Below are 23,281 nucleotides of genomic sequence, written 5' to 3' on the forward strand. Positions count from 1 at the left end.
ACTGTTATTCATAAACTGTCTGTTAACTATAATTCATGTTTGTCACAAGAGTTAACATGTTATCCATAATAGTTAACATGTTTGCCACAAGAGTTAACATGTTATCAATAAGAGTTAACATGTTAGCCATAAGAGTTAACAAATTTGCCACAAGAGTTAACATGTTATCCACAAGAGTTAACATGTTATCAACAAGAGTTAACATGTTAGCCACAAGAGTTAACATGTTATCCACAAGAGTTAACATGTTAACTATAACAAGAGTTAATATATAGCCACAAGAGTTAACATGTTATCCACAAGAGTTGACATGTTATCCATAAAAGTTAACATGTTATCCACAAGAGTTAACATATAGCCACAAGAGTTAACATGTTATCCATAAGAGTTAACATGTTATCCACAAGAGTTAACATGTTAAACACAAGAGTTAACATGCTAACCACAACAGTTAACTGCACAGAGAACAACATCAAACTCCTTCTCAGTTCAACTGGAGCTTACATGACAACAAACAACAGCAGACACAAGAAATCACCATCACAAATTTGTACAACATTTATATATACCACACCCTGAGTTTAATTATTACTTCTTTCTTGATTTTGATATACATCCAAGCCCCAACATGTTGAGATTAGGGGATCCTCACATCTTGAACTGGCCCATAAATACTATAGAAAATAACACGAACCCAAATCAGTTTTAACCCCAAACAACAATTGTCAAACCATCAAAAAGTTCAAAAAGAAAATTTCCCGTAACCTAAAATAATTGGAGACATCCTCTTCTCTGAAAGTGTTATCATCAGGAAAAGTGTTATCAAACCAACAATGACCATAATGCATTCCCAAAATCCCACCATACAATTTGCAATATCAATAACAATCAAATTGCACAGAGAACAACATCAAACTCCTTCCCAGTTCAACTGAAGCTTACATGACAATAACAACATCAAACTCCGGTTGATCCTCGATTGGCCCATGAACCTGCTCTCATCTCCGGCGAGCATCAGCTCCGCCGTCGCAGCCGCCCTGAAATCAAAACGAGTCATCAAAATCCACGGAACCCACCGTCGAAAGCCTAAGAAAAGAACTCGGCCAGCCGCCGTTCACCTACCTCTGGTTCATGGGCGACAACGGGGACATCGGCAAGCTGCCCGAGGGGGTACGGAAACCTGGCGGCGGTGGCGGCGGGGGGGGCCGTCGAGCTTGTCCTCGTTGAGGTCGTGGAGGAACTTGTACCTGTTGTCGTTCTTGCAGAACCCCCTGGCGAGGTAGAGACAGGGGTGACGGAGGTAGCGGTGGTGTTGGAGGTTTCGAGTGAGGTTAGAGAGAGGGTGGAAGAGGAGATGGGTTTGTAGGAAGAGGAGTAGATCTAGAGAAGATCTGCAGAAGAAGAAGAGGGTAGTCTGGGAATTTTTTGTCTTGGAAATTGTAAATGGGGCTGATTCACATAGATTTTTCATTTTTGGGGAAAAAACACATTAGAAAAAGTTTAAGGGCCTGGGACACATCAACAATTTAGTTTTGGCGCCTTGAAGCAATTTTTCCTTGATTTTATGCAACAAATGTTGCACGCAACATTATGTGCTTACACACGATTGGTGCTTTTATAATTGCAAACAGTCTGAAAGTCCGAAGGCTCACTGACAGGTGGTCCCCACAAAAAGACCCCTCCGGATAAATTACTTCATTTTCAAACCAACACCGAAACCCAAGACTCCCCCAGGAAAAAAGGCTGATCTCCGGCAAATCGGCGCGGTCGCGGTCAAAATCCTCCGCCTCCGTCGATCTCGCCCTCCTCCGCCAGATCCTCCGCTCTTCTCTGTTCCCTCCACCCCCGCAACGCCCACCGCATCGTCCTCATCGCGCCGTCGCCGCCTTCGTCCCGCCGGATCGCCGGAGTCCGGTCCCGCGCGGAGTCAGCGTACCGCAGGAAGTTCTGGGGAACATTATGAAGAGCGCGGTGACGTACGAGGAGTGGGCCCACGCGGCGAGGATGATGGAGAGGGAGATTATGGCGGGAAAGAGGACATCGAAGGGGATCTTTACGATGAGGAGCTGGTGAGGGAGAAGGTGAGGGAGCTGAGGATGAGGAGGGAGGGGGGGAGTTTGAGGGATGTTGTGTTCTGTATGAGGGCTGATTTGGTGAGGAATTTGGGGAACATGTGCAACCCTCAATTACACAAGGGAAGGCTTCAGGTAAAAAAAACTGAATTATGATCTGTTGTGGTTTGATTTGGATTGATTGGGATACTACTGGGGAGACATTTAGGAAGAAGACAAATTAGCTATTATGATTATTTGAATTGGAATTAGAGAGCACTATGATTTGGGGTTGTGTGTATAGAAAGAAACCCATAAAATTTATCGGAACACAGAGAAAGACATGGCAGAAAGATTCTGAAATGGGTAAAAAAGTACTGAAACTGTAGAAAGCTAGGTTTTATATTAGCAAATTCTAACTTTAGGAAGTAATAAAATGTCTGAAAATCAAGTAAAGCTAATATTGCAAATTACAAAATAATTATGAAAACCCCATTTCTGAACTTTGTAAGCTTTATGTATATGCTTGGAAAGTTGATTCTTTGAGGCAAAAACTTTGGGTTATTGCGCAAATTATTCAAAGATCTTTCTAAGTAATGACACGTTATAACAAATCCAAAATTAACAGTAAGTAATTCTTTGAATCCGATTTCTCTATAAAAGTAGTTGAAATTTTTGAAATTATACTTTTCTTTGAACGATTTTTGCTCTAATGTGATTTGATTTGGATGTATTGAGAAATTACAAGAAGCAATTGACTTGGAGTAAATTGAGAGGAAAAATTGAAAACAAATTAGGAATTATAATTAAATGTTAGAAACTTTTTAAAATGAATATACTTTGAGATATATATCGAGTAAAACCTCCCAATTAACTAAAAAAAACGAGGGAAATGGAGAGGAACTTCTGAATATATATATTATTCGGTAAAGAGTGTCTATACCATGGAAATCTAGTCCTTACATAAGTAAATTCTTAGTTTAGAGAATAAGGAAATGCCTAAAATCAAATACATTTAAAATAGAAAATCACATAAAAGTTGTCAAATTCAATATTAAAATTTTGGTAAACTCTAAATGTGTCCTTGAAAACTTGAATTGGAGGGGAAAACGCAGGCTAGTATATAATTTTTGCAATGGGTCTTCCCAAGATACGCCATGATAGTCAATTAGAGTTGCACTTCGAAAGTTTTGGATTTCCAAAACTCAACATTAAACCCATTGTTCTCCATCAATTCAATTTTTTCTATAATTTTTAGCGATCGCTTCTACACAATGACTCCACCTTTTTATATCGGCAATAGTTGAAAGTTTGGAATAATAATGTTTTAGAGTGAGATATATATTGATTATGGTCTGTGTAAATTTTGGTCATTAATCAAGCAAAAAATTACAGGTGCCTAGACTCATAAAGGAATACATTGATGAAGTCTCAACCCAACTAAAAATGATCTGCGACTCAGAATGCGAAGACCTACTCCTAGAAGAAAAGCTCGCATTCATGCACGAGACCCGCCATGCCTACGGCAGAACCGCACTCCTCCTAAGTGGTGGTGCCTCCCTCGGCGCTTTCCATGTTGGTGTTGTCAAAACCCTAGTCGACCACAAGCTTCTCCCTCGCATCATCGCAGGCTCCAGTGTTGGCTCCATCATGTGCTCCATTATCGCCACCCGATCCTGGCCTGAGCTCGAATCCTTCTTCGAAAATTCATCAAACTCCCTCCAATTCTTTGATCAGATGGGAGGAATCTTTGCAGTCTTCAAAAGAATCATGACTCTCGGTGCAGTTCACGATATAACACAGTTGCAGCGAATGCTGAGGCATCTGACTGGCAATCTTACGTTTCAAGAAGCTTATGATATGACTGGGAGAGTTCTTGGCATAACAGTGTGCTCGCCAAGAAAGCATGAGCCACCGAGATGCCTTAACTACTTAACATCGCCGCATGTTGTGATCTGGAGTGCTGTGACTGCGTCCTGTGCGTTTCCTGGCTTGTTTGAGGCGCAGGAGTTGATGGCGAAGGATAGGTTTGGGGAGATTGTGCCATTTCATTCTCCGTTTCTCGATGGCCCAGAGGAGGCGAGTGGGTCAGCTCGACGGTGGAGGGATGGGAGCTTGGAGGTTGATTTGCCGATGATTCAGCTGAAGGAGTTGTTTAATGTGAACCATTTTATTGTGAGTCAGGCCAATCCTCATATAGCTCCATTGTTGAGGATGAAGGAGCTTGTGGCTACTTATGGAGGCAGTTTTGCTTCCAAGGTAATGGATACCTACAGAAATCCTATTCTTCGATTCAGTTCTTTTAAGGTCCATTCAGTTATTTTATGGATTACCGTCATTTAAAAAGTCAATCATTTTCCTATTATTCTTGTTCCTTCTCCTGGTTGATGAATTTAGTGGTCCCAGTTGCCCACAACTAAGCTATCTACAGTGATTTTCTGTCATTTGTACTTAATTGAAGCAAAAATCTTTAATTTCCTACAAATGCACTAATTTCTTATCCATAATACTATTCTAATTATGTAATTTTTGTGGCTAGCTTGCGCATCTAGTTGAAATGGAGGTTAAACATCGATGCCATCAGATTCTAGAGCTGGGTTTCCCATTAGGAGGCCTAGCCAAACTATTTGCTCAAGATTGGGAGGGAGATGTCACTGTTGTAATGCCTGCAACACTTGCTCAGGTATAAAATTTCCTTCAGATTTCTTAAAAAAAATATCTATAGAATCCAGCATGGTTGAGCACAGCAGCTTGACCCTTGACTTCTTTTTGTTTCAGTATTCCAAGATTATACAAAACCCATCATATATGGAGCTTCAAAAGGCTGCAAACCAAGGAAGAAGATGCACCTGGGAGAAGCTATCCGCCATAAAAGCAAACTGCGCTATAGAGCTCGTTCTTGATGAGTGCGTCGCCCTTTTAAACCACATGCGAAGGCTAAAGAGGAACGCGGCAAGAGCTGCAGCATCCCAACAAGGCCTCACTTCAACAGTCAAGATAAGCCCTTCAAGGAGAATCCCCTCATGGAATCTCCTAGCCAGGGAGAACTCGACAGGATCCATCGAAGAGGAACTTCTTGCCGAAATTGCAAGCCAGCAGGCAAAGCATGCACGAAGCGTGTATGATGGTAGTGATAGCGAGTCAGAGAGCATAGATTTAAATTGTTGGACGAGGTGTGGGGGTCCTTTAATGAAGACAGCTTCTGCGGCAAAATTCATTCAGGATTTTGATGTTGAATTAGAAATGAATCGGAACTTGTCGACGAGAGACGATGAAATTGAAGGATCAGGGTCAACGTATTCAAGCTCGAATAGCATTGTTGTTTCTGAAGGGGATTTGCTGCAACCTGAAAGGATTCAGAACGGGATTATGTTCAATGTTGTGAAGAAAGAGGATGTTAACCTTGGAAACAGAGGAGTTCAGAACTCTGACTCTCAAGAAGTAGTTTCCGAATGTGGCGATGAACTAGATGAGAAATCAATATGCAGTGATGAGACATCTCATCGCGACGATAGAGTTACAGACAAAAGTGAGCAGGCTTAGATATACAGAAACTATACAAGCCAATTGCATTCCATGTTTACATGTATTAGATATTGTAAAATGTGAAAACATAATACAAGCTAATCACTAGAAGTATTTGTGTTAGTGATGGCTACCTTCAGCAAAGAATGTATAAACATTGCAACTCTTGTAAGTTGCAATTTGATAGAAATGAATAGAATTCACAACTTACCCTGCTGAATGATCATTTCCACTGCATGAATACGGTGAACTTATAGTCAATGTTTTAAGTTCATGATCTGATATTCCCTCGCAGGTTGAGCGCCCATTTAGATCGAAACTTGGACTATTTTTCTGCTTTTTACTATATCTTAAAAATAAAAGTTTACTATGTAGAATGAGCTATTAAGAGATAAGTTAGTGGTAAGACTCATCAAAGGAGGATGTCACCTTCTCTCTTTGAAGGGGATGCAACGAACACATACCGACTCTCTTTTACGCATAAAAAACACCACCCGCCCTTTACTATTTTGATCATACATCCATTCGTTTGTTTTATGAGGTACACAAACATTTTAGGCATGTTTAGTGTGTGTTACCCATGTATTATGAGGTACACAAACATTTTAGGCATGTTTAGTGTGTGTTACCCATGTATTAAATGATTGCAAAAAGTAATGGTTTTCTGTCAATATCATTGTTTATGTAGGAAGTTAATTATATAGGTGAGTGTATATTTAGAGGAGTTTAGGGTTCTTTAATCTTCCTTGATAGCTGATCAATTAGAAGGAACGGCCGGAGTTTGATTCTCCGGTGTGCCCTCTGACGCTCAAGTTAGTGATAGATCCAGCAAGCTTTTAGATGCAAAATTTAGATACATGGTGTTATACAGTAATTCGAACGAACCTTGGTGGCGTGGAAATAGGGTTGTCCAAAAAGCCCGCCGGCCTGAAACCCGTGCCTCTCGAGGCGAACCGCCGGCCACCGGTCGCTAAGGCCGCCGGGCCCCGCCGGTACAGTGCCGGTCGGGGCATAGAAATCCGGTCGGGCAAGAGCCCGGACCCTAGAGCCGGCCACGGTTGCCAACGCTCACCGACTGGGTTGAAGCTGTGCGTGCACAAGTCAGAGGTCGGAATCGGGTCGCGACCGGCCAAAGAGTCACCAGCGATGACCGTACTTTTTGCCTGAAAACGGTCAAGGGAAGTGACCGTTATGGTCGGGCCGGCCCGGCCCGGCCAAAACGACTATATTGACCGTTTTGACTGTTTTGTCTTTAAAAACGGTTAAAAACAGCTATTTTGTGAGGGTTTTTTGGTCATTTGCCTAGAAGGCTGCCTCTATAAATAGATGGGGGTTTTTACTTCTTCTCCTCACACCAAAACTCATCTACTTCTCTCTAAAACTCTCTTATACTCTCTAATAATCTCTTATATTTTCCAATCCTTCTATCAAATGGCTTCCGAATCTGATTATGATGAGCAAAACCTATCTCCTACCAATCTTGAAATGAGTCCTTCTACAACAGCTACTCATACCAATCCTACCAGTGTTAATCCCAAATCTGGTGGCGACGAATATGCACCAAGAGCTCCTAAAAGGCCGAGATCCGATGTGTGAATTTTTTTTTTTTTGAGAAGATAGACGTCACTAAGGATGAACACGGTAGGATCCTTACCCAGAAGGCTAAATGTGCGTTGTGCGGCCAAACTTTCCAAGCTCATCATAAGATCGGCACCAATCACCTCAAACGCCATATAAAAAAACACAATAAATGTCAAAATCCTCAAGGTGATATCCGACAATTTATGATTTCCCAATTCTTCTCTTCTGATAGTCTCGGTAGTTAGAATTATGACACTGCCCGAGCCAGGAAATGCGTAATCAAGTTTATCATTCTTAAAATCCTTCATTTTAAATTAGTAAAAGATGATGAATTTGAAGATATATTTAGAGATGGTTTTTATCCCGTATTTACAAAATTTTCTCGTCAAACCTGTCAACGTGATATTTTAAAACATTATCAGGAGGAACAAGAAAAAATAATTTCTTATTTTAAAATTTTAAACTGTAAATTTTCTTTAACTTATGATATTTGGACATCTAGAGTACAAACTGGTTATTTATGTATCACAACACACTAGATTGATGAAAATTAGCAAATGTTTAAAGAGTTGTTTTCTTTATTGCAATTGAAGAGTCACATATTAGTATTAATATTGCAAATTTAATAATTAAAGAACTTATGAAACTAGAAGTTGATCAAAGAATATTTTCTCTTTCACTAGATAATGCAAGTAATAACAATGCAGCTGTTGATTTTATCAAAATAACTTTGTCATTGCCATATCATGGTGATCTTTTTCATATTAGATGTATTTGTCATATTTTAAATTTAATTGTTCAAAGTACATGTAATGACCGTAAATTTCTTTTAGAAACAGTTGCAAATGATAGTGATATATGTGAATAGGTGTCAACCTAGTTGGATTACTCATATATTGTGATGCGACGAATTCCGAAATAAATTTATACTTGTAAATGATTTACTGATTATTAATAAAGAATTTATTTTTATCATCTTTTATTTTTATAAATTTTTATATTTATAATTTATGTTATTTCAAATTATTAATAATATTATTGTTTTTATTAGCATTTTCTTAATTTTTATGTATATTTTAAAATTTAAAGAGATTTAAAAAAATAAAAAATTAAAAAAAAGTTAAAAAACCCGGCCTAACCCGAAGCCCAGTCAACTCAGGCTCGGGTCCGAGCTGGGCCGACCCGAATGGACAGGCCTACGTGGAAATGACCACTATTTACAGGGAGTTTGTGAGGGCTTCCAAAAATTTAATATTAATTATAAAATTCTTAATAATTAAAAAATCAATTTCATTCCTTTTTTTTCTTCCAAATTGTCAATATAATGAATAATACTTTTCCTGATTATTACGTAGACAGAAATAAATAAATAAAAATATTCAGCAAATAAAGAAAAGATTTTTTTTTAATAAAGAAAGTCAAGCAACCATTAAGCGCGCAAATCCCAAATTAATCGAATTTCAAAGAATTTTGATCCCCAATTAAGACTCCATCACTATTAACCAGATCCAATACCTGTTTACAAACTTAGCATCCTTCACTAAATCAGAAATCTAACAAGGAAAAAAAAAAAACCTAACCCTAAATCTTGAACGATCCGATCCCCGATCCGCTCATCATCAGCTTAAACTCCTCAAAGCTCACCGATCCATCTCCGTCCTTATCAACCCCCTCGATCATCCTCCTGCACTTGTCAACATCAACCCCCTCCTCGCCCAAACTCCTCAAAACCCTAGCGAGCTCCTCTGCGGAGATCGACCCGTTCCGATCCGAATCGAAGACCGAGAACGCCTGCCTCAGATCCTCGTTGGGGTCGTCGACGCCGGCGGTGTTGAGGCCTGACGAACTCGTTCGAGGCTGCTGAAGCCGTCTCGTCGATCGGCCTCACGGACATCATGAGGGAGAGCTCGTCGGCCGTGTGGGAAGCGGCGAGGGGAGGAAAGATGGCGCGAGCTCCACGAGGAGACATTTACGTGCCGTGAGGTGTCGAACTTGTGGAAGACCAGCGCTCGAGGTCGTGACGGGGTTCGGCGTTCGGGTGTGCGGCTCGGGCCCGGTTCACGGTGCGATTTCGGGTGGGATCTGGCGAGCGTTGAAGAGGATTGGAAGCTTGCATTCTGGGAGATGATACCGAGGATTTTCGAGATTTGTGATTTTGATTTTTTTTAATTAATTGAGGTTTCCCTATTCTTGGGAGGAGTATTTATAGAGGAGGAGGAAGGGTGACGGTTAAATAGGAAAAGGGGTGGGAAACTATTGACGGCGGTTTTGGGATTATTTTGGATGTTTTCTCCAGATTTTGCAATTATGATAATAAAATCAAGAATCTTTATTAAATGTTTAAAATTTGGACAACTTTTTAAAACCAACCCATTTTGAAACTTAATTGTAAAAATCTACCCATTTTAAATTTAATTGCCAAAATCGACCCAGTTTCAGCCAGTTGGCTGAAACTGGGTCGATTTTGATAATTAAATTGTAAATAGGTCTTTTTTTTTGTAATTAAGTTGCTAAATAGGTTGGTTTTAAAAATTTGTCCTTAAATTTTCCTTTTTTTAATTTTTGTCAAATACAAATACATGACTGAAATAGGAAGATGAAAATATCCTAAATGCTCGAAATATTTTCGTTTCTAAAGTTCTAACTATAGATTTTTTTTTAATTTTCCCCCCCTCCAGATCTTTTATTTTATTTTTACGGGTCAAAAATGCGAAGGCAGTTGATAGGAGCGGACAAGGATTAAAGAAGGTGGGGAACTGAGATTCGCGTGGTATAGATTCGTTTCAAATTGGGTATAGAGTTGATGTCTTCGTGTATGTGAAGATGCGTACGCTCAAAAAATACTTGTGGCAGCTAAAAATTGAGGAAGTTTTTATTTTTTATTTTTTAAAAAGAAAGAAAATTAGGAAAAAGTTCGATCACCAGTTTTGACGAGTTGATGATGAATTTGTGATTTGGATCTTTCCGATTATTGTTGTAGATTATATTCGGTATAATCTACTAATTGTATCTTTTATCAATAATTTTTTATTTAGAATTTCCTTCTCCGAGAGAAGAAGGAAGCTATCATTAATGGACCAACCGCATGTCAAGTTTCATTACTGCACTCACCAACATCAAACCGCGTCCACGGCCCAACGCGGGCCCACACGCTTACTTGAATACCTCGCAACCAATGGGGATTCTAGATATTCCTCCCTGAAATCATGAACATTATTAGGTAGTTGATCTTATTATTATAAAAAAAACACTAGGGGCACACCTTGGGACACACTCCCAATCACACCCCTCACCTGCTACAGTGCAGGGGGGTCCCACTTGAGATTTTTTTAAAAATCTCAAGTGGGACCCCCCTGCACTGTAGCAGGTGAGGGGTGTGATTGGGAGTGTGTCCCAAGGTGTGCCCCTAGTGCTCCTCTTATTATAAGAGCGCTGTTACATGCACCCAAAAATATAGAATCAATGGAGGGGATAGGTGAGATGTTTTTTTCCCTATTGCATAATGAGTTGGCTATACAATAGGGAGGGGACACCTCACATGTCCCCTCCATTGGTCCTATATTTTGTGTCTTTAAGGTATTTTTCTTATTATAAATATAAAGACAAACCCCGTTATGTTTAATTTTTATGTAAGGGGCTGTTTGGTTCGTTTCCTAGATATAGGGAAATGCATTTCCATGTACAAAAACACAAGTTTTGAGTTTTCTAAACTTTTCCAAGAAATAGATTGTTTCGCTTTGGTTCGCACAAAAAAAAATAGTGGGAAACCAATATGTTTATTTTTTTCTTGTGTTTGGTTAGCATGGAAAAAAGGGAAAACTTTTGTTTATATGGCAAAAAGCCAACGCGGCTGTTGTTTTCGTCAATTTCACGAGGTTGAGGAAGGAATTGGGGGAGAGAAAAAAATCTGATGTGACAGTGATTTTCACCGAGTTTCCCTTCTTCAACCCTAGCGAACCAAAGATGGGAAAAAAAACCCGACGGAAAGCTTATATCCTACGTGGTCACGAAAAATCTGATGTGGAGATGGTGTAAAACTTTTCCACCGAGTTAAAAAACGAACCAAACAGCCCCAAAGTGATCGTTATATCCATCTCCTTATTCTTCTAAGCTCATTATCCTCTCTTTCCAAATAACAGTCCTCTCCTCCCTCATTATTGGCTCTTTTTTTACCCTTTCCTTTTTGACTCTATAAAGCCCATTGAAGAACCTCCAAGCTCATCTATTTTCCATTTTTCAAAATCTCTTATGTATTGTCTTCATGTCTACAATCAAAATTTCAATTTTAAACTCCTCTTCTAATGGAGATGATGGTGTTGGTTGGGGGCAACACACTCGAGCAATGGGAGAACATACGATTCTTGTTCTATGGCTGTACACAGTATAGGAATTCATCATTCAAGGGTTTTGCAGGGGTTTTGCTTGGGTTGATGACGGCAAAGGTTTAGTTGTGAAAATGTCAAAAAGAAATCAATTTATTGGAGAAGAAGTTGGATGAGGTGTTATTCTTGATGAAGATCCGTTTTGATTGTATTAGGGGTTTTGAATTTATATAAAATACTAGTTTTTTTGTCAAAGTTTATAGCTTTTAAGTAATGGAAATTGGTGTATTTTGACTCCCATGGGCAATACTGTCATTGCACAACCCTGGTTACCCTTAATTCAACCCTAGGTAGATTATTTGAATGGCTATATTAACAGAGGGAGCTGTTTCAACTAACTTACATGATTTGGGCGAGGAGATAATTATGATGATTTGAGGGAGTTATATTAAAATATGGATAATTTGAGGGAGGAATATCTAAAAAACCCCTAAGCTAAAATTCAAGGTACTTCAACAAAGAGAATATTGATTTGAATGTCCATAATATTGATTAAAGAGAATTTTCGATTGTTTCAGTTTCTCGAAAGTTTGCCCATCTCATTATAGTTCCTACGCGCTCGTTATTATTGACACTTTTCTCTTATTAATCAAATCATGATAGAATTGCGTTTAGGTTTGAGAATTTTGGCTTATTGATTGATGGCAATCGACATGGAAATGATACATACTTTGCATTCGACGCTACGTGCGCGCCATGACTCATGTTGTCCTTCAATATAAACTTCAATTAGAATCCAACTTTGTGCGAGGAGACGAGCAAATTTAAAATGTTATTATTTGCAGCTGCAATCGAATTGGGTTTTCTATGGAGTGCTCATGGGCACTCTATAAGAAAGGAGAGAGATAAAGAGAAATGAATTATGCACAGAAATTAATGCAAATCAGGTCAGGGGGGCATGACTATTCATTCCTCTCTCTCTCTCCTCTCTTGTAGAATACCCATGAGCACTCTATGGAAAAACACAGTTATTTTATTTATTCAAATGACACAATGCAATAGAAAAACATAACTATTGGCTCAGTACCTGACACCGGAAGACGCTCCATAAAAACACGAGATTTGTAGACCAAACATTTTAAGTTTATTTCATTCTATTCAAACGGTACGATGCACCGGAAGATACAAACATATCTCTCCGCTTTTTTTTCCCCGTGTGAGAGGTATAATACCCAAGTAGTTTATTTTCCATCAATTTACTCAAATATCTCGAAAGTGAGAGAAAGAAAGAAATTTAATAGATCGATCACGGTTTTAAACATTGTTGTTCCTTTCAAAAAAATTGCTTTTTTCACCAGGTGGACTTGATTTCTCTCAAATTAAACTCTAAATACCAAGGCGATTTTTTTTCGTAGTGTTTTTTTAGAAAAACACTATGCCAAGACGTTTTTTTTTTCAAAAGTGTTTTGAAAACACCATTGTTAGTTACTATTATATAGCGGCGGCGGCGGCGGGTGGCGGGCGGTGGTTGCCGGCCGGCCGACGGGCGGGCGGAGCGGGTGGCGGGCCGGAGGGCGGCCGGCGGCCGGCACGTGACGCGGCGACGACGACGACGGTAGGCGTCGCTGCCTTGGTATCCAAACGCCCCGGTTGCCAAACGCGTTTCATTGTTTTTTTTGAAAAAAAAAACGGAAACGGCAAAAACGCCTTGGTATCCAAACGCTCCAAATTCTTCACATTGATTTGTTGACGGTGCGTACATACCTGTGAGCTAGACAACATACTCTTTTACATCTCTTTAAGGGTAATTGCAACGAAACCGCACATTGATAACGCATACAACTGCCCCCATCTCTGTATCTTTAGTTACGCTGAATACCTCTCGACTCATTTATATACGGTTCTGGGAAGCAGGTTCCCTCAAAATCCATGACGGAGGGCGTTACCTACAATTTGTCTTCTAAAAATGATAATCCAAGAGCGCTAGGACGAGTTAATATGTGTTAAATGCAAATAAAGGCATAGGTAAGGGGATTTACATGCAATTTGCACATTTTGTTCATACATCACTGATTCAAATCGTTCATTGTTATCTATATATTACAAAAGCCATTGAGATTAAAAAAAAAATTACATACTTTCAAAATTTCCAATCGATACAATCTTCCCCGATCTAAAAAAGTACAAATGATAGGCGCATTAAAATCCAGTTATTATTGTGGGTTGCTTGAATCACCAGGGCATAAAACTTTGATAAACCACGTGCTTTTTCATCCAGCTCATTTTTATTTGTGCGCATAAAATTCTGGGGGCCCGAAAACGAATACAACAGAACTCTGTGGGCTTTAAATGAGGGAAAAACTTTGGGTTTGTAAGTAGAAATCTCTAGCACTAAAAAAACGAATTGTTAAAATGGGCTGAATAGATGGGCTTCGTTTCTCCAAGCCCAATGCTACGTGTGGAGCCCATCTTATCCCACGAAGAAGACAACGGCTACAAGAACTTCTCACGGCCGTTGTACCTAATATCCTCCACCATCCTCTTCAATGGCTCTCCGGCTCTCCTCTCGCCTCCCCATCTCCCTTGAGAAACCCAGCAAGAGATTCTTAAGAAGCCCTCGAACATTTTTATTGCAAGTAACACCCCCAAACCTCTCATCCTCCAATGAGAGAGGAGGAGGAGAGAGGAGGAGGAGGAGGAGGAGGAGAGCTTTAGCGAGCCAAGCAGTGAGTGAGGAGCAAACCAAACAGTATTCCCCTTCATCTCCATCCTCTTCAAAGGTTGTTCTTGTCGTCGGAGGAACCGGAGGAGTGGGTAAGCCTCCCCATCATGGACTACAGATTTCATTATTTGGTTTTATTGGGGTTGTATATCATCGGTTTGGATTGAAATTGCTGCATGTAGTTGTTTATTAGCTTAGTATACCTATTCGATGAATGAAAACCTTAACAGCAAATGGCGAAATCGTGTTACATTTCTTGGGGATAAAAAGGGGTTTTGAAATCTTGGGTTCATTTGACTGAAGGGGTTTTTGGGATGAGCGCGCTGGCCGAAGGGCTTTTCTGCTCACCAGCTGTCTTGTGGACAAGGTCTGTTTTGATATTTTCCCCGTGTAACCTGATGAAACAAACACCAAAGACTTATGTGCTTCAAGTAACTGCATACACACCATGCAAAGAGAGATTCGACGACCTTCTTGAAAAATAGCAAGAAGCTTCTAGGATCACATTAGGTAAAAGGGTTATCTTAAATGCTCCAAACCCACGAACCCATTCCAAGAAACTCATTTTTAAATCGATTGGTACGAGAACTTTTGAACGAATAAACCCATGACTCTCGTGGAACCTTCTTGCTCCCTCAAGTTATATCGATAATTTCGCTCCCTATGAAATTCACACCCTTTTGCAAGCTTACATGGGTCTAATTGTAGGAGAAATCATTGAGGTCTAGTCCCTTTTTTTAGTCCCCCTTTATGAGTTGTATGTTTTTGTAGAAACATGTTAGGTAATATGTACTTTATGGCGAGCACCAGGGGAGGTACATGTCTCTAATAGTTGATCTACTCAAAAGGAGAATTATGCAATGACACCTCACACATAAAAACTTGCAAATGAATGCATTAATATATCATTCTGGTCAACATAACGACGGACATAGAAATGATTAAGCTACGAATATCCTGTTAGAGCCATCTACTTTAACATTGTATCCTTATACTTTTCATCTGCCATCTCGCTTATTTTTATTAGATTTTCTCTCCTCCCAGGACAGCTAATTGTAGCATCCCTGCTAAGCCGAAACATCAACTCGCGCTTGCTGCTCAGAGATCCTGAGAAAGCAATGTCTCTATTTGGTATACAAGACGAGGAACCTTTAAAGGTAAATGTTTATTGTGCATGCTTACTGTTAGAATCAATATTTAAGGAAGTTTCTGGCTTAATTTTATAGATATGGAAAGGGGACACAAGGAATCCTAGTGATTTAGATCCAACTATATTTCAGGTTTTTCCTTCTGCCTCCTTTATGATCATAAGTTTTGTTACTAATTTTGAATCTTAATTTATTTACTCCTTTATTAAATCGAATTATAGGACTCTTGTTTCGTAGGGGGTTACACATGTGATTTGCTGCACGGGAACCACTGCATTCCCTTCAAAACGCTGGGAAGGAGATAATACACCTGAAAGAGTAGGTAGGATATTACCATTTGTCATATTGCTTACTTTGTTTCTTGGCAATAAACATATATCTGTCAACGTTGTTGGTTTGCTAACAACCATTTCTAGTTAAATGTAAGGAACTGCGCTAGCTAAGTAAGCCCTATTGCTCAGTATAACTAAAGCTTCTCAGCATTCAATTGGAGAGAGTTGAGGGATATAGATTACCTAAATTATATCTTTGAAGTTGAACTTGGAATTTCAGGATCAAAACAGTGTTCTTTTTCTAATAATGCATGTTCATGCTTTTTAAACTATCGATGAAGTGGATCGATGATGGAGAACGATGATGGTCAGGGACAGCGGGGCTCGTCCAAGGTGATCGGCATCATTGATTTGCTGCTACTGTTTGATTTCTCTCCCGGAAACAGAAGGGATATGACTGATTGTGGCTGCAGGGATGATCTGATTTCTTGCAGGCAAGAAAGACAATAGGATAGGATTGTAAAAGAGAAACAAGATAATTTGAGTAGGCCGGATTCACTCGCAGCGCCTAATCAGAAAATGTGGCTTCATGCCTATGGAATCACTCCAAATTACATCGCTCAGAACTCATATTTTATTCAACAATTTTCATCTCCTCAAATGAAGAAATACATTATTATTTATAGGATAAAATCCTAATCAAATCAAACAAACTCCTAATTAAAAGATAAAAAGAATCATGTCTAAATATCCTAACTAACAGATAAAACCAAATAACAATTCCAACTAAAACATCTTAACTAAAATCAAATCAAATCCTTGCAAGAAAATTAAATCCTAGGTTGTAATCTTCAATGCCCTGCATCAATCAAGGTAGCTTCCATTACCATGAATATTTTTTAATAATGTACATTTTCATAATACATCTCAAGAAAGTATCTATGGTTGATGAGTAGTTAAACTAAATGTCAACCTAAATGAACATGAACTTAGGTGTTAAAGTATGCATATGATGGTAGTTAAACTCCTAGGAGGTAGCTCTTAATGGCAAAAAGGATTCACGTTCCCCACCTTACAATTATACAATAAGGGCTTTGTTGTTTTTGGAGGATGTTCTTGTCAAGTAAAATTTTAATTATTCTCCCAAATATACAGAAAGTAAGCCCCCTTCTTCAGGTGCCTCAGCCATGATGACTTTTGTACATTGATCAACAGAATTTCATTGGTTTATTTTCGTTACATTCTTTCCTGTTCCACCAGAAAAACTTCTATTTGCATGATTAAGATTGTTTACACATGAAATTGAGACAACTATGTTCTCTATGTACCTCAAAAAATTATCATCATTTGAAGACTGGGAGGGCATTCGGAATCTTGTATCGGTGCTGCCTCCAACTATACAGAGATTTGTTCTTGTCTCATCGGTTGGCGTCACGAAATTTGGTGAATTACCATGGAGGTATATAAGCTTGTTTATTTGAAACCTAAATATTCTTTGATATGTTTTAATACAATGATTCTGAATTTATTATCTAGTTTTGGGTATGTAAAAGTTGATGTTTTATCTTAGTGAATTGTTTCTTGATGCATCATTTCAAACTTTCATTGCAAAAGCATTGCTCAATTGGGTTGCTGTCAGGCCCATGATAAGTTGAATTTAATTTTCCATACTGAGTTCTTTAAGACAATTAGTTTCATCTTTGACAGCGCAAACACAAATTAGGGATAAGGGCTTTACTGTTGTTTTAATAGAGATTCTTCCGGGGCCTCTGCTTTAATATGCATAAAATCCCTTTTTTTGATCTTAGACTAATCATTAACATGGGAGACAAATTTTGTACTAAAAGTCCTTTCATCATTATGAACTTTATCCCAGGTAAATTGCTGATTATTTGCAGAGCATATTAATATAAAAAAACAAATTAAGATTCTTCAACTAATACAATTCATCATTTCTAAATGTACTTTCATAATGTTGATGACGGTGGAAACCTCATCAGTAAATCATCAATTAACATATAATATCTGTTAAGGACACCAACGTTGAAAAATTAAAGCATTGTACTGTCTAATAATTCATAGACGTTTATAAAAATATGCATAAATTAGTTTTTAAACTGTTAGCAATCATATTGGGTGACATACATGCATCAATTAAGTTAAAATGTTTCCTTTTAGACAATACATTATTGTCTCGGTTATGTTGTTTTTTTGCGATTCATAATATAAAAGTCTTGCATACATGACTTCATTTCTCTGGTTGAAAAGATGCACTCGCAAAGTTTTTCGATGTTGGTTGCAGTATCATGAATCTATTTGGAGTTCTAAAGTTTAAGAAGATGGGGGAGGATTTTGTTCGCAATTCTGGCCTTCCTTATACCATTATCAGGTCTATTACTTATTACTAAGATATTAATGCTTAGATAAATTTCTTCACCTATATGAACCTATAGAATGGTAAAAAATTTTGGCTGAAACATTTAATTATTTTTGCTTATCAGGCCTGGAAGATTGACTGATGGACCTTATACTTCTTATGATTTAAATACGCTTATTAAAGCAACTGCTGGAGAAAGGAGAGCAGTAGTTATAGGCCAAGGTATCACTTTTCCTATCTCAAACATTGAAATATCAACAAATTTTGTATATCTCTAACTAGTTTGAAGTTCTAGTTCCAGAACCCTGTAACAAGGTGAGACTCAAAATTGCTTGATGTACATTTTTTATCCGCAGTCCATATACAAAACTTGATATAAGTTAACAAACACGGTCTATTCAAATAATTTCTTCCAAATAAAATGGCATGATATTGGTCATGGAAAGCTAGCTTGTATATGAACTTAGAGAAGTATGCATCACAAAAATAGTTAATAAAAGAGATTTAATAGAATTAAATGGAAGGATAATAATACCGCCAAAATCTGGGATAAAAGCTTTGTTGTTTTGTTGGACGTTGGACATTGCTCATTGAAAGTTAGTTAAGGAAAGAAATAATCTTCTGAATTTGTGAAAATTCGGTTGCCATATAACTAGAAGCTAGAGAGTTTTTTTTTCATATTTCACTATCATACAGATATTAAGGGTTCAATTCACAAAGTTGCCATGAACTTTGGAGGGTTTTGCACAAAACTACCATTAACTTTTTTTATTAGATAACTATAACAGAAAAATGTAGAAAAATCCCATAAACTATAGGAAATTTTTACTGGCAGGTTATTTTTGTCCATCAATCTGGGAAAAATCAAAAGACTAATATAGAAGATATATAAAGTACATCAGAACAAAATTGTCTAAAATGTGTCGTGTGTTAAACATGTGACAACCTACACTCATTGTCATCAGGCATGATAGTTTAGTGAAAAGTTCATGGTAGTTTTCTCTAATAATCATAGTAATGTTAGCATACCTTATTCGTAATCAATAGCCCTTACCCCTCTTTATCACAGTAGTTTTGTGGATTGAAATCAACATTGTGCAACAATATAGTGATATCTCTCAGCTTGCATCTGCATGCTACAACCGATGGATATTTTGTTGCAAATTTTTTTATAATCATGTTGCATTATGATAAATTAACAAAACGAGGGGTTTTAACCGGTTACTTAAAATTGATATTTTTTTGTTGTTCAGGAGATAAACTTGTGGGCGAGGTTAGCAGACTTGTAGTGGCAGAAGCCTGCATACAAGCTCTCGATATAGACTTTACTAAGGGACAAATATATGAGATCAACTCGATACAGGTATTTTTAAAATAAGATTTTGGTCAAGGTTAATTGCACAATTGTCTATACTTCCTTACAAATTGTACATGGTCATTACATTGAAAATTGGTGATTATATCAAAAATTTGATGGGCAGTGAAAAATATCACCTTTTAAAATTTAGGGAGATTTTATGTGATTTGTACGGAGGACTTTATGTAATTTACCTTTTACTAATCTTGCAGAGGTACTGTTTATTGAAGAAGAAAAACTACAAGCCTACTATATGATGAGAATGATGTTATAAAATTTGCTCTTTAATTTTTTTTTAGCAAATACAATGTGAAATCAAAGTACATTAATATAAATTATTAATTTTTGAAACTGAAAATAAATGGTGTTGCAGGGAGAAGGACCTGGAAGCGATACGGAGAAATGGAAGGAGCTTTTCAAAGCTGCATAAACTATAGGAAATTTTTACTGGCAGGTTATTTTTGTCCATCAATCTGGGAAAAATCAAAAGACTAATATAGAAGATATATAAAGTACATCAGAACAAAATTGTCTAAAATGTGTCGTGTGTTAAACATGTGACAACCTACACTCATTGTCATCAGGCATGATAGTTTAGTGAAAAGTTCATGGTAGTTTTCTCTAATAATCATAGTAATGTTAGCATACCTTATTCGTAATCAATAGCCCTTACCCCTCTTTATCACAGTAGTTTTGTGGATTGAAATCAACATTGTGCAACAATATAGTGATATCTCTCAGCTTGCATCTGCATGCTACAACCGATGGATATTTTGTTGCAAATTTTTTTATAATCATGTTGCATTATGATAAATTAACAAAACGAGGGGTTTTAACCGGTTACTTAAAATTGATATTTTTTTGTTGTTCAGGAGATAAACTTGTGGGCGAGGTTAGCAGACTTGTAGTGGCAGAAGCCTGCATACAAGCTCTCGATATAGACTTTACTAAGGGACAAATATATGAGATCAACTCGATACAGGTATTTTTAAAATAAGATTTTGGTCAAGGTTAATTGCACAATTGTCTATACTTCCTTACAAATTGTACATGGTCATTACATTGAAAATTGGTGATTATATCAAAAATTTGATGGGCAGTGAAAAATATCACCTTTTAAAATTTAGGGAGATTTTATGTGATTTGTACGGAGGACTTTATGTAATTTACCTTTTACTAATCTTGCAGAGGTACTGTTTATTGAAGAAGAAAAACTACAAGCCTACTATATGATGAGAATGATGTTATAAAATTTGCTCTTTAATTTTTTTTTAGCAAATACAATGTGAAATCAAAGTACATTAATATAAATTATTAATTTTTGAAACTGAAAATAAATGGTGTTGCAGGGAGAAGGACCTGGAAGCGATACGGAGAAATGGAAGGAGCTTTTCAAAGCTGCCACAATTAATTAGATGGAAATGTTGTTGCTCATCTCCGTCACTGAGTTTTTGCTTGAACATGAGTTTATACACTTGTATAATAGTAATGTGGACTATGTACTCTTGTATAGCGTTGTGTATAATTAATGTAATTAATTTGTATTTATATCATAATTTTATCTTCAGAATAAAAAGAACATAATTGTACCATATCACTGAGTTTTGTTAAGGATTTAAGACTGTTTAGAATCAAGAGTGGTGCTTCTTTTTCTTTGGATGAGTGAGGCAAAGGAGTGGGGATCCATGTTGGGGTTTTATAGTCACAGCTACATGTGCAATATGAAATATTTCATATCGTCTAAAAAGATAAAAATGTTATTACATATCGTCTAAAAAGATAAAAATGTTATTAGAATATGAATCCTATCAGAATACTTTCCATGCAGGAATTGCTATTTTGTAGCTCTACACTCTTGACGGTCGAGATCGATAGAGGAAAAAAGTAGATGAGCTGTCGAAATCTCAACTCTCTAAATGGATGAACATCAGAACACTTTTACGTGGAAAACATTGATCATATTTTCCCTTCATGATTTACTTAGGTCGTGCATTCTAACAAATGTCTGATTACTAGCTTTAATTATTTGTAGTAACATTTAATCATATGTTATGATGCATGAATATCACATAATTAGATGCGTGTGACTAGATACGAGGGTTAAATGTAATAGGTTGGTTCTTTGCCCTTTTTGGTTGATAGTGTTGGCTTCATATTAGTTGTTGAGGGAACAAAGTTGAACTTAGGGTATGTTTGGCAACTCTTTAAAACTGGACCAGGTTTGATAATGCTTCAATTTTTAAGAGTCGTGTTGATTGGCAAACTGAGCCGAAATTGACCTAGTTTGCTTTTAGCCTATTTTTGAACCTCTAAACCGGTTTGGCGGTGAATCAGAGAGAAGATGGTCTACAGCTAGATCGGTTCTTACGAAAACCAGTTTAATGAATAAATTTAATCTAATATTAGTGATTTGCCAAACACACCTTAAATACTTCTTTTTTGATGGGAGAAAATAATGTTGTATAATCTTGACCACTACCAAGTGTACCAATGATATTATGCCCATCTGACATTAAAGGACAAAATTTTGGCAAGTGCATTCCCGTGTGCATGTCAAAATGTAGGGGATCCGCTCACATGTGAGCTCTCACGTGCATAAAGTCATGAAATCTTTGAAGTCACACGGTACATATAACGCCAACATCTTGTAATATGGATAAAGTGACATAATTTTGTAGGCGAAAACCAGGCAATCTACACTGGAGTATTTTGATCCATCGGTTCAACTTGAAGTTAACAGCTGCTGCCTAAAATGCACAAAAATAAGCATAAAACGCACAAAAATTGCTTTTGACATGATCTGCAAAGAATTTCTAGAGTCCTTTCCCCAATACAGGGATCAGAAAATTATTTCGCTTCAAAAATTAAAACAAAAAGATATCATAAGATGGGTCCGACAAAATACATGATACATAATAGTTCTCAAACTTAATGATTCAAACAAAACTCAAAACTAATAGTTTTCAACATGGCTAAGCTCAGTTACATTTCAAATAAACTGGCTCTTACCCAAATGCTCACAAAATAACTATGATGGCTTATTTAGCAAAAGAGTAATTATGCTAAGTGTCCTTTTTCTGATGGGGGGGAAAGGAGGGGGAAAAAAAGAAGCTTTGAGGATAGTTCTAAGAAGAAAACATTCATTTTGCCTGAGGATGAGAAGCAATAAATTCAACAGCAAGATTGATGGAGTTAATCTTGTCCGCTTCATTATCAGGAATCTCAAACCCAAATTCTTCTTCTAGGGCCATGACAAGTTCTACAGTGTCCAAACTGTCGAGACCGAGATCGTTTTGGAAATGGGCATTTGGTGTTACCTGCAATCAGGCATCATATGACAATTAGAGTATTAAGAAAACATTCACAACCATCTGTCATTCCATTGATCCAGAATTTGTTTTTCATGTGCTACATTGTAACTATTAGTTAGTAGAAGACATGGTTAGTGGCAATGCAGAACACATACTGGCTACAATAATAAACAATGCATCATGAAAATGTCATTTTGGCTTAAATCTCTGCCTCAGAAAGTCATCATATAATAAGTTCGGAGCTATGTTCCCCATCGCAATCTTATCAGCTTATCAACTTTAACTCTCTGCTGCTAAACTATTTTGTCCCGAAGAATTTTTGGATACCTTACTCGGATGAGTTTAACTGCAAAACCAACAATTACTTCCATCCCTTGGTCTGCTGTTATGTGACAAACCAAGGAGTCTATATCTTGGTCATGGAATTTCATCAACTTTCATTAACCCTTTATCCACAGAGTAGTGCGGGAGAGTTAGAGAGAGGGAGATAGGGTTAGCTATTAGTATTAGGTTATGGGTTCGGGTAACAAGTATGGGTTTAGGTTCTTTTTTTAGTTTTTTTTTCAAAAAGCTAGGCAGCCCGTGGGCCGCCTAGAACTAGGCGGCGCCTAAGCG

General features: G+C 37.6%; 3 protein-coding genes and 1 long non-coding RNA gene across 4 annotated transcripts in view; 3 read left to right on the forward strand and 1 right to left on the reverse strand.

The window, feature by feature from the left end:
* LOC109843607 (triacylglycerol lipase SDP1-like) lies at window positions 1,862–5,786 on the forward strand. Its single transcript, XM_020412555.1, is given in 5 exon segments — window positions 1,862–2,019; window positions 2,022–2,207; window positions 3,447–4,310; window positions 4,591–4,734; window positions 4,830–5,786. Coding segments are annotated over 5 exon segments (2,019 nt in total). The 5' UTR covers window positions 1,862–1,959; the 3' UTR covers window positions 5,595–5,786.
* LOC109844028 (protein TIC 62, chloroplastic) lies at window positions 13,992–19,785 on the forward strand. Its single transcript, XM_020413032.1, has 9 exons — window positions 13,992–14,293; window positions 15,246–15,358; window positions 15,428–15,481; window positions 15,587–15,671; window positions 16,975–17,080; window positions 17,924–18,010; window positions 18,123–18,220; window positions 19,252–19,361; window positions 19,729–19,785. The coding sequence occupies exons 1-9, from the start codon at window positions 14,026–14,028 to the stop codon at window positions 19,783–19,785; spliced, it is 978 nt and encodes a 325-aa protein (XP_020268621.1). The 5' UTR covers window positions 13,992–14,025.
* LOC109842824 lies at window positions 19,841–20,947 on the forward strand. Its single transcript, XR_002247409.1, has 2 exons — window positions 19,841–20,337; window positions 20,705–20,947. It is a non-coding gene; the product is annotated as an uncharacterized LOC109842824 (long non-coding RNA).
* Window positions 22,212–23,281, reverse strand: part of LOC109843298 (acyl carrier protein 2, mitochondrial-like) — a 5,892-nt gene continuing 4,822 nt past the window's right edge. The window contains exon 2 of the mRNA XM_020412228.1: window positions 22,212–22,672. Within this exon, the coding sequence (XP_020267817.1) occupies window positions 22,496–22,672 (177 nt within the window). The 3' untranslated portion in view covers window positions 22,212–22,495. The remainder of the gene's footprint in view (window positions 22,673–23,281) is intronic.

Source organism: Asparagus officinalis, chromosome 5 (genome assembly GCF_001876935.1).
Source record: "Asparagus officinalis chromosome 5, Aspof.V1, whole genome shotgun sequence".
In the NCBI taxonomy this organism is placed as follows: Eukaryota; Viridiplantae; Streptophyta; class Magnoliopsida; order Asparagales; family Asparagaceae; genus Asparagus; species Asparagus officinalis.

Coding starts and splice junctions, on each gene's coding strand:
- LOC109844028 (XM_020413032.1), top strand. CDS start 14,026: ATGGCTCTCCGGCTCTCCTCTCGCCTCCCCATCTCCCTTGAGAAACCC. Junction 15,672..16,974: donor TAATACACCTGAAAGAGTAG/GTAGGATATTAC, acceptor CATCATTTGAAG/ACTGGGAGGGCATTCGGAAT. Junction 17,081..17,923: donor TTTGGTGAATTACCATGGAG/GTATATAAGCTT, acceptor TGTTGGTTGCAG/TATCATGAATCTATTTGGAG.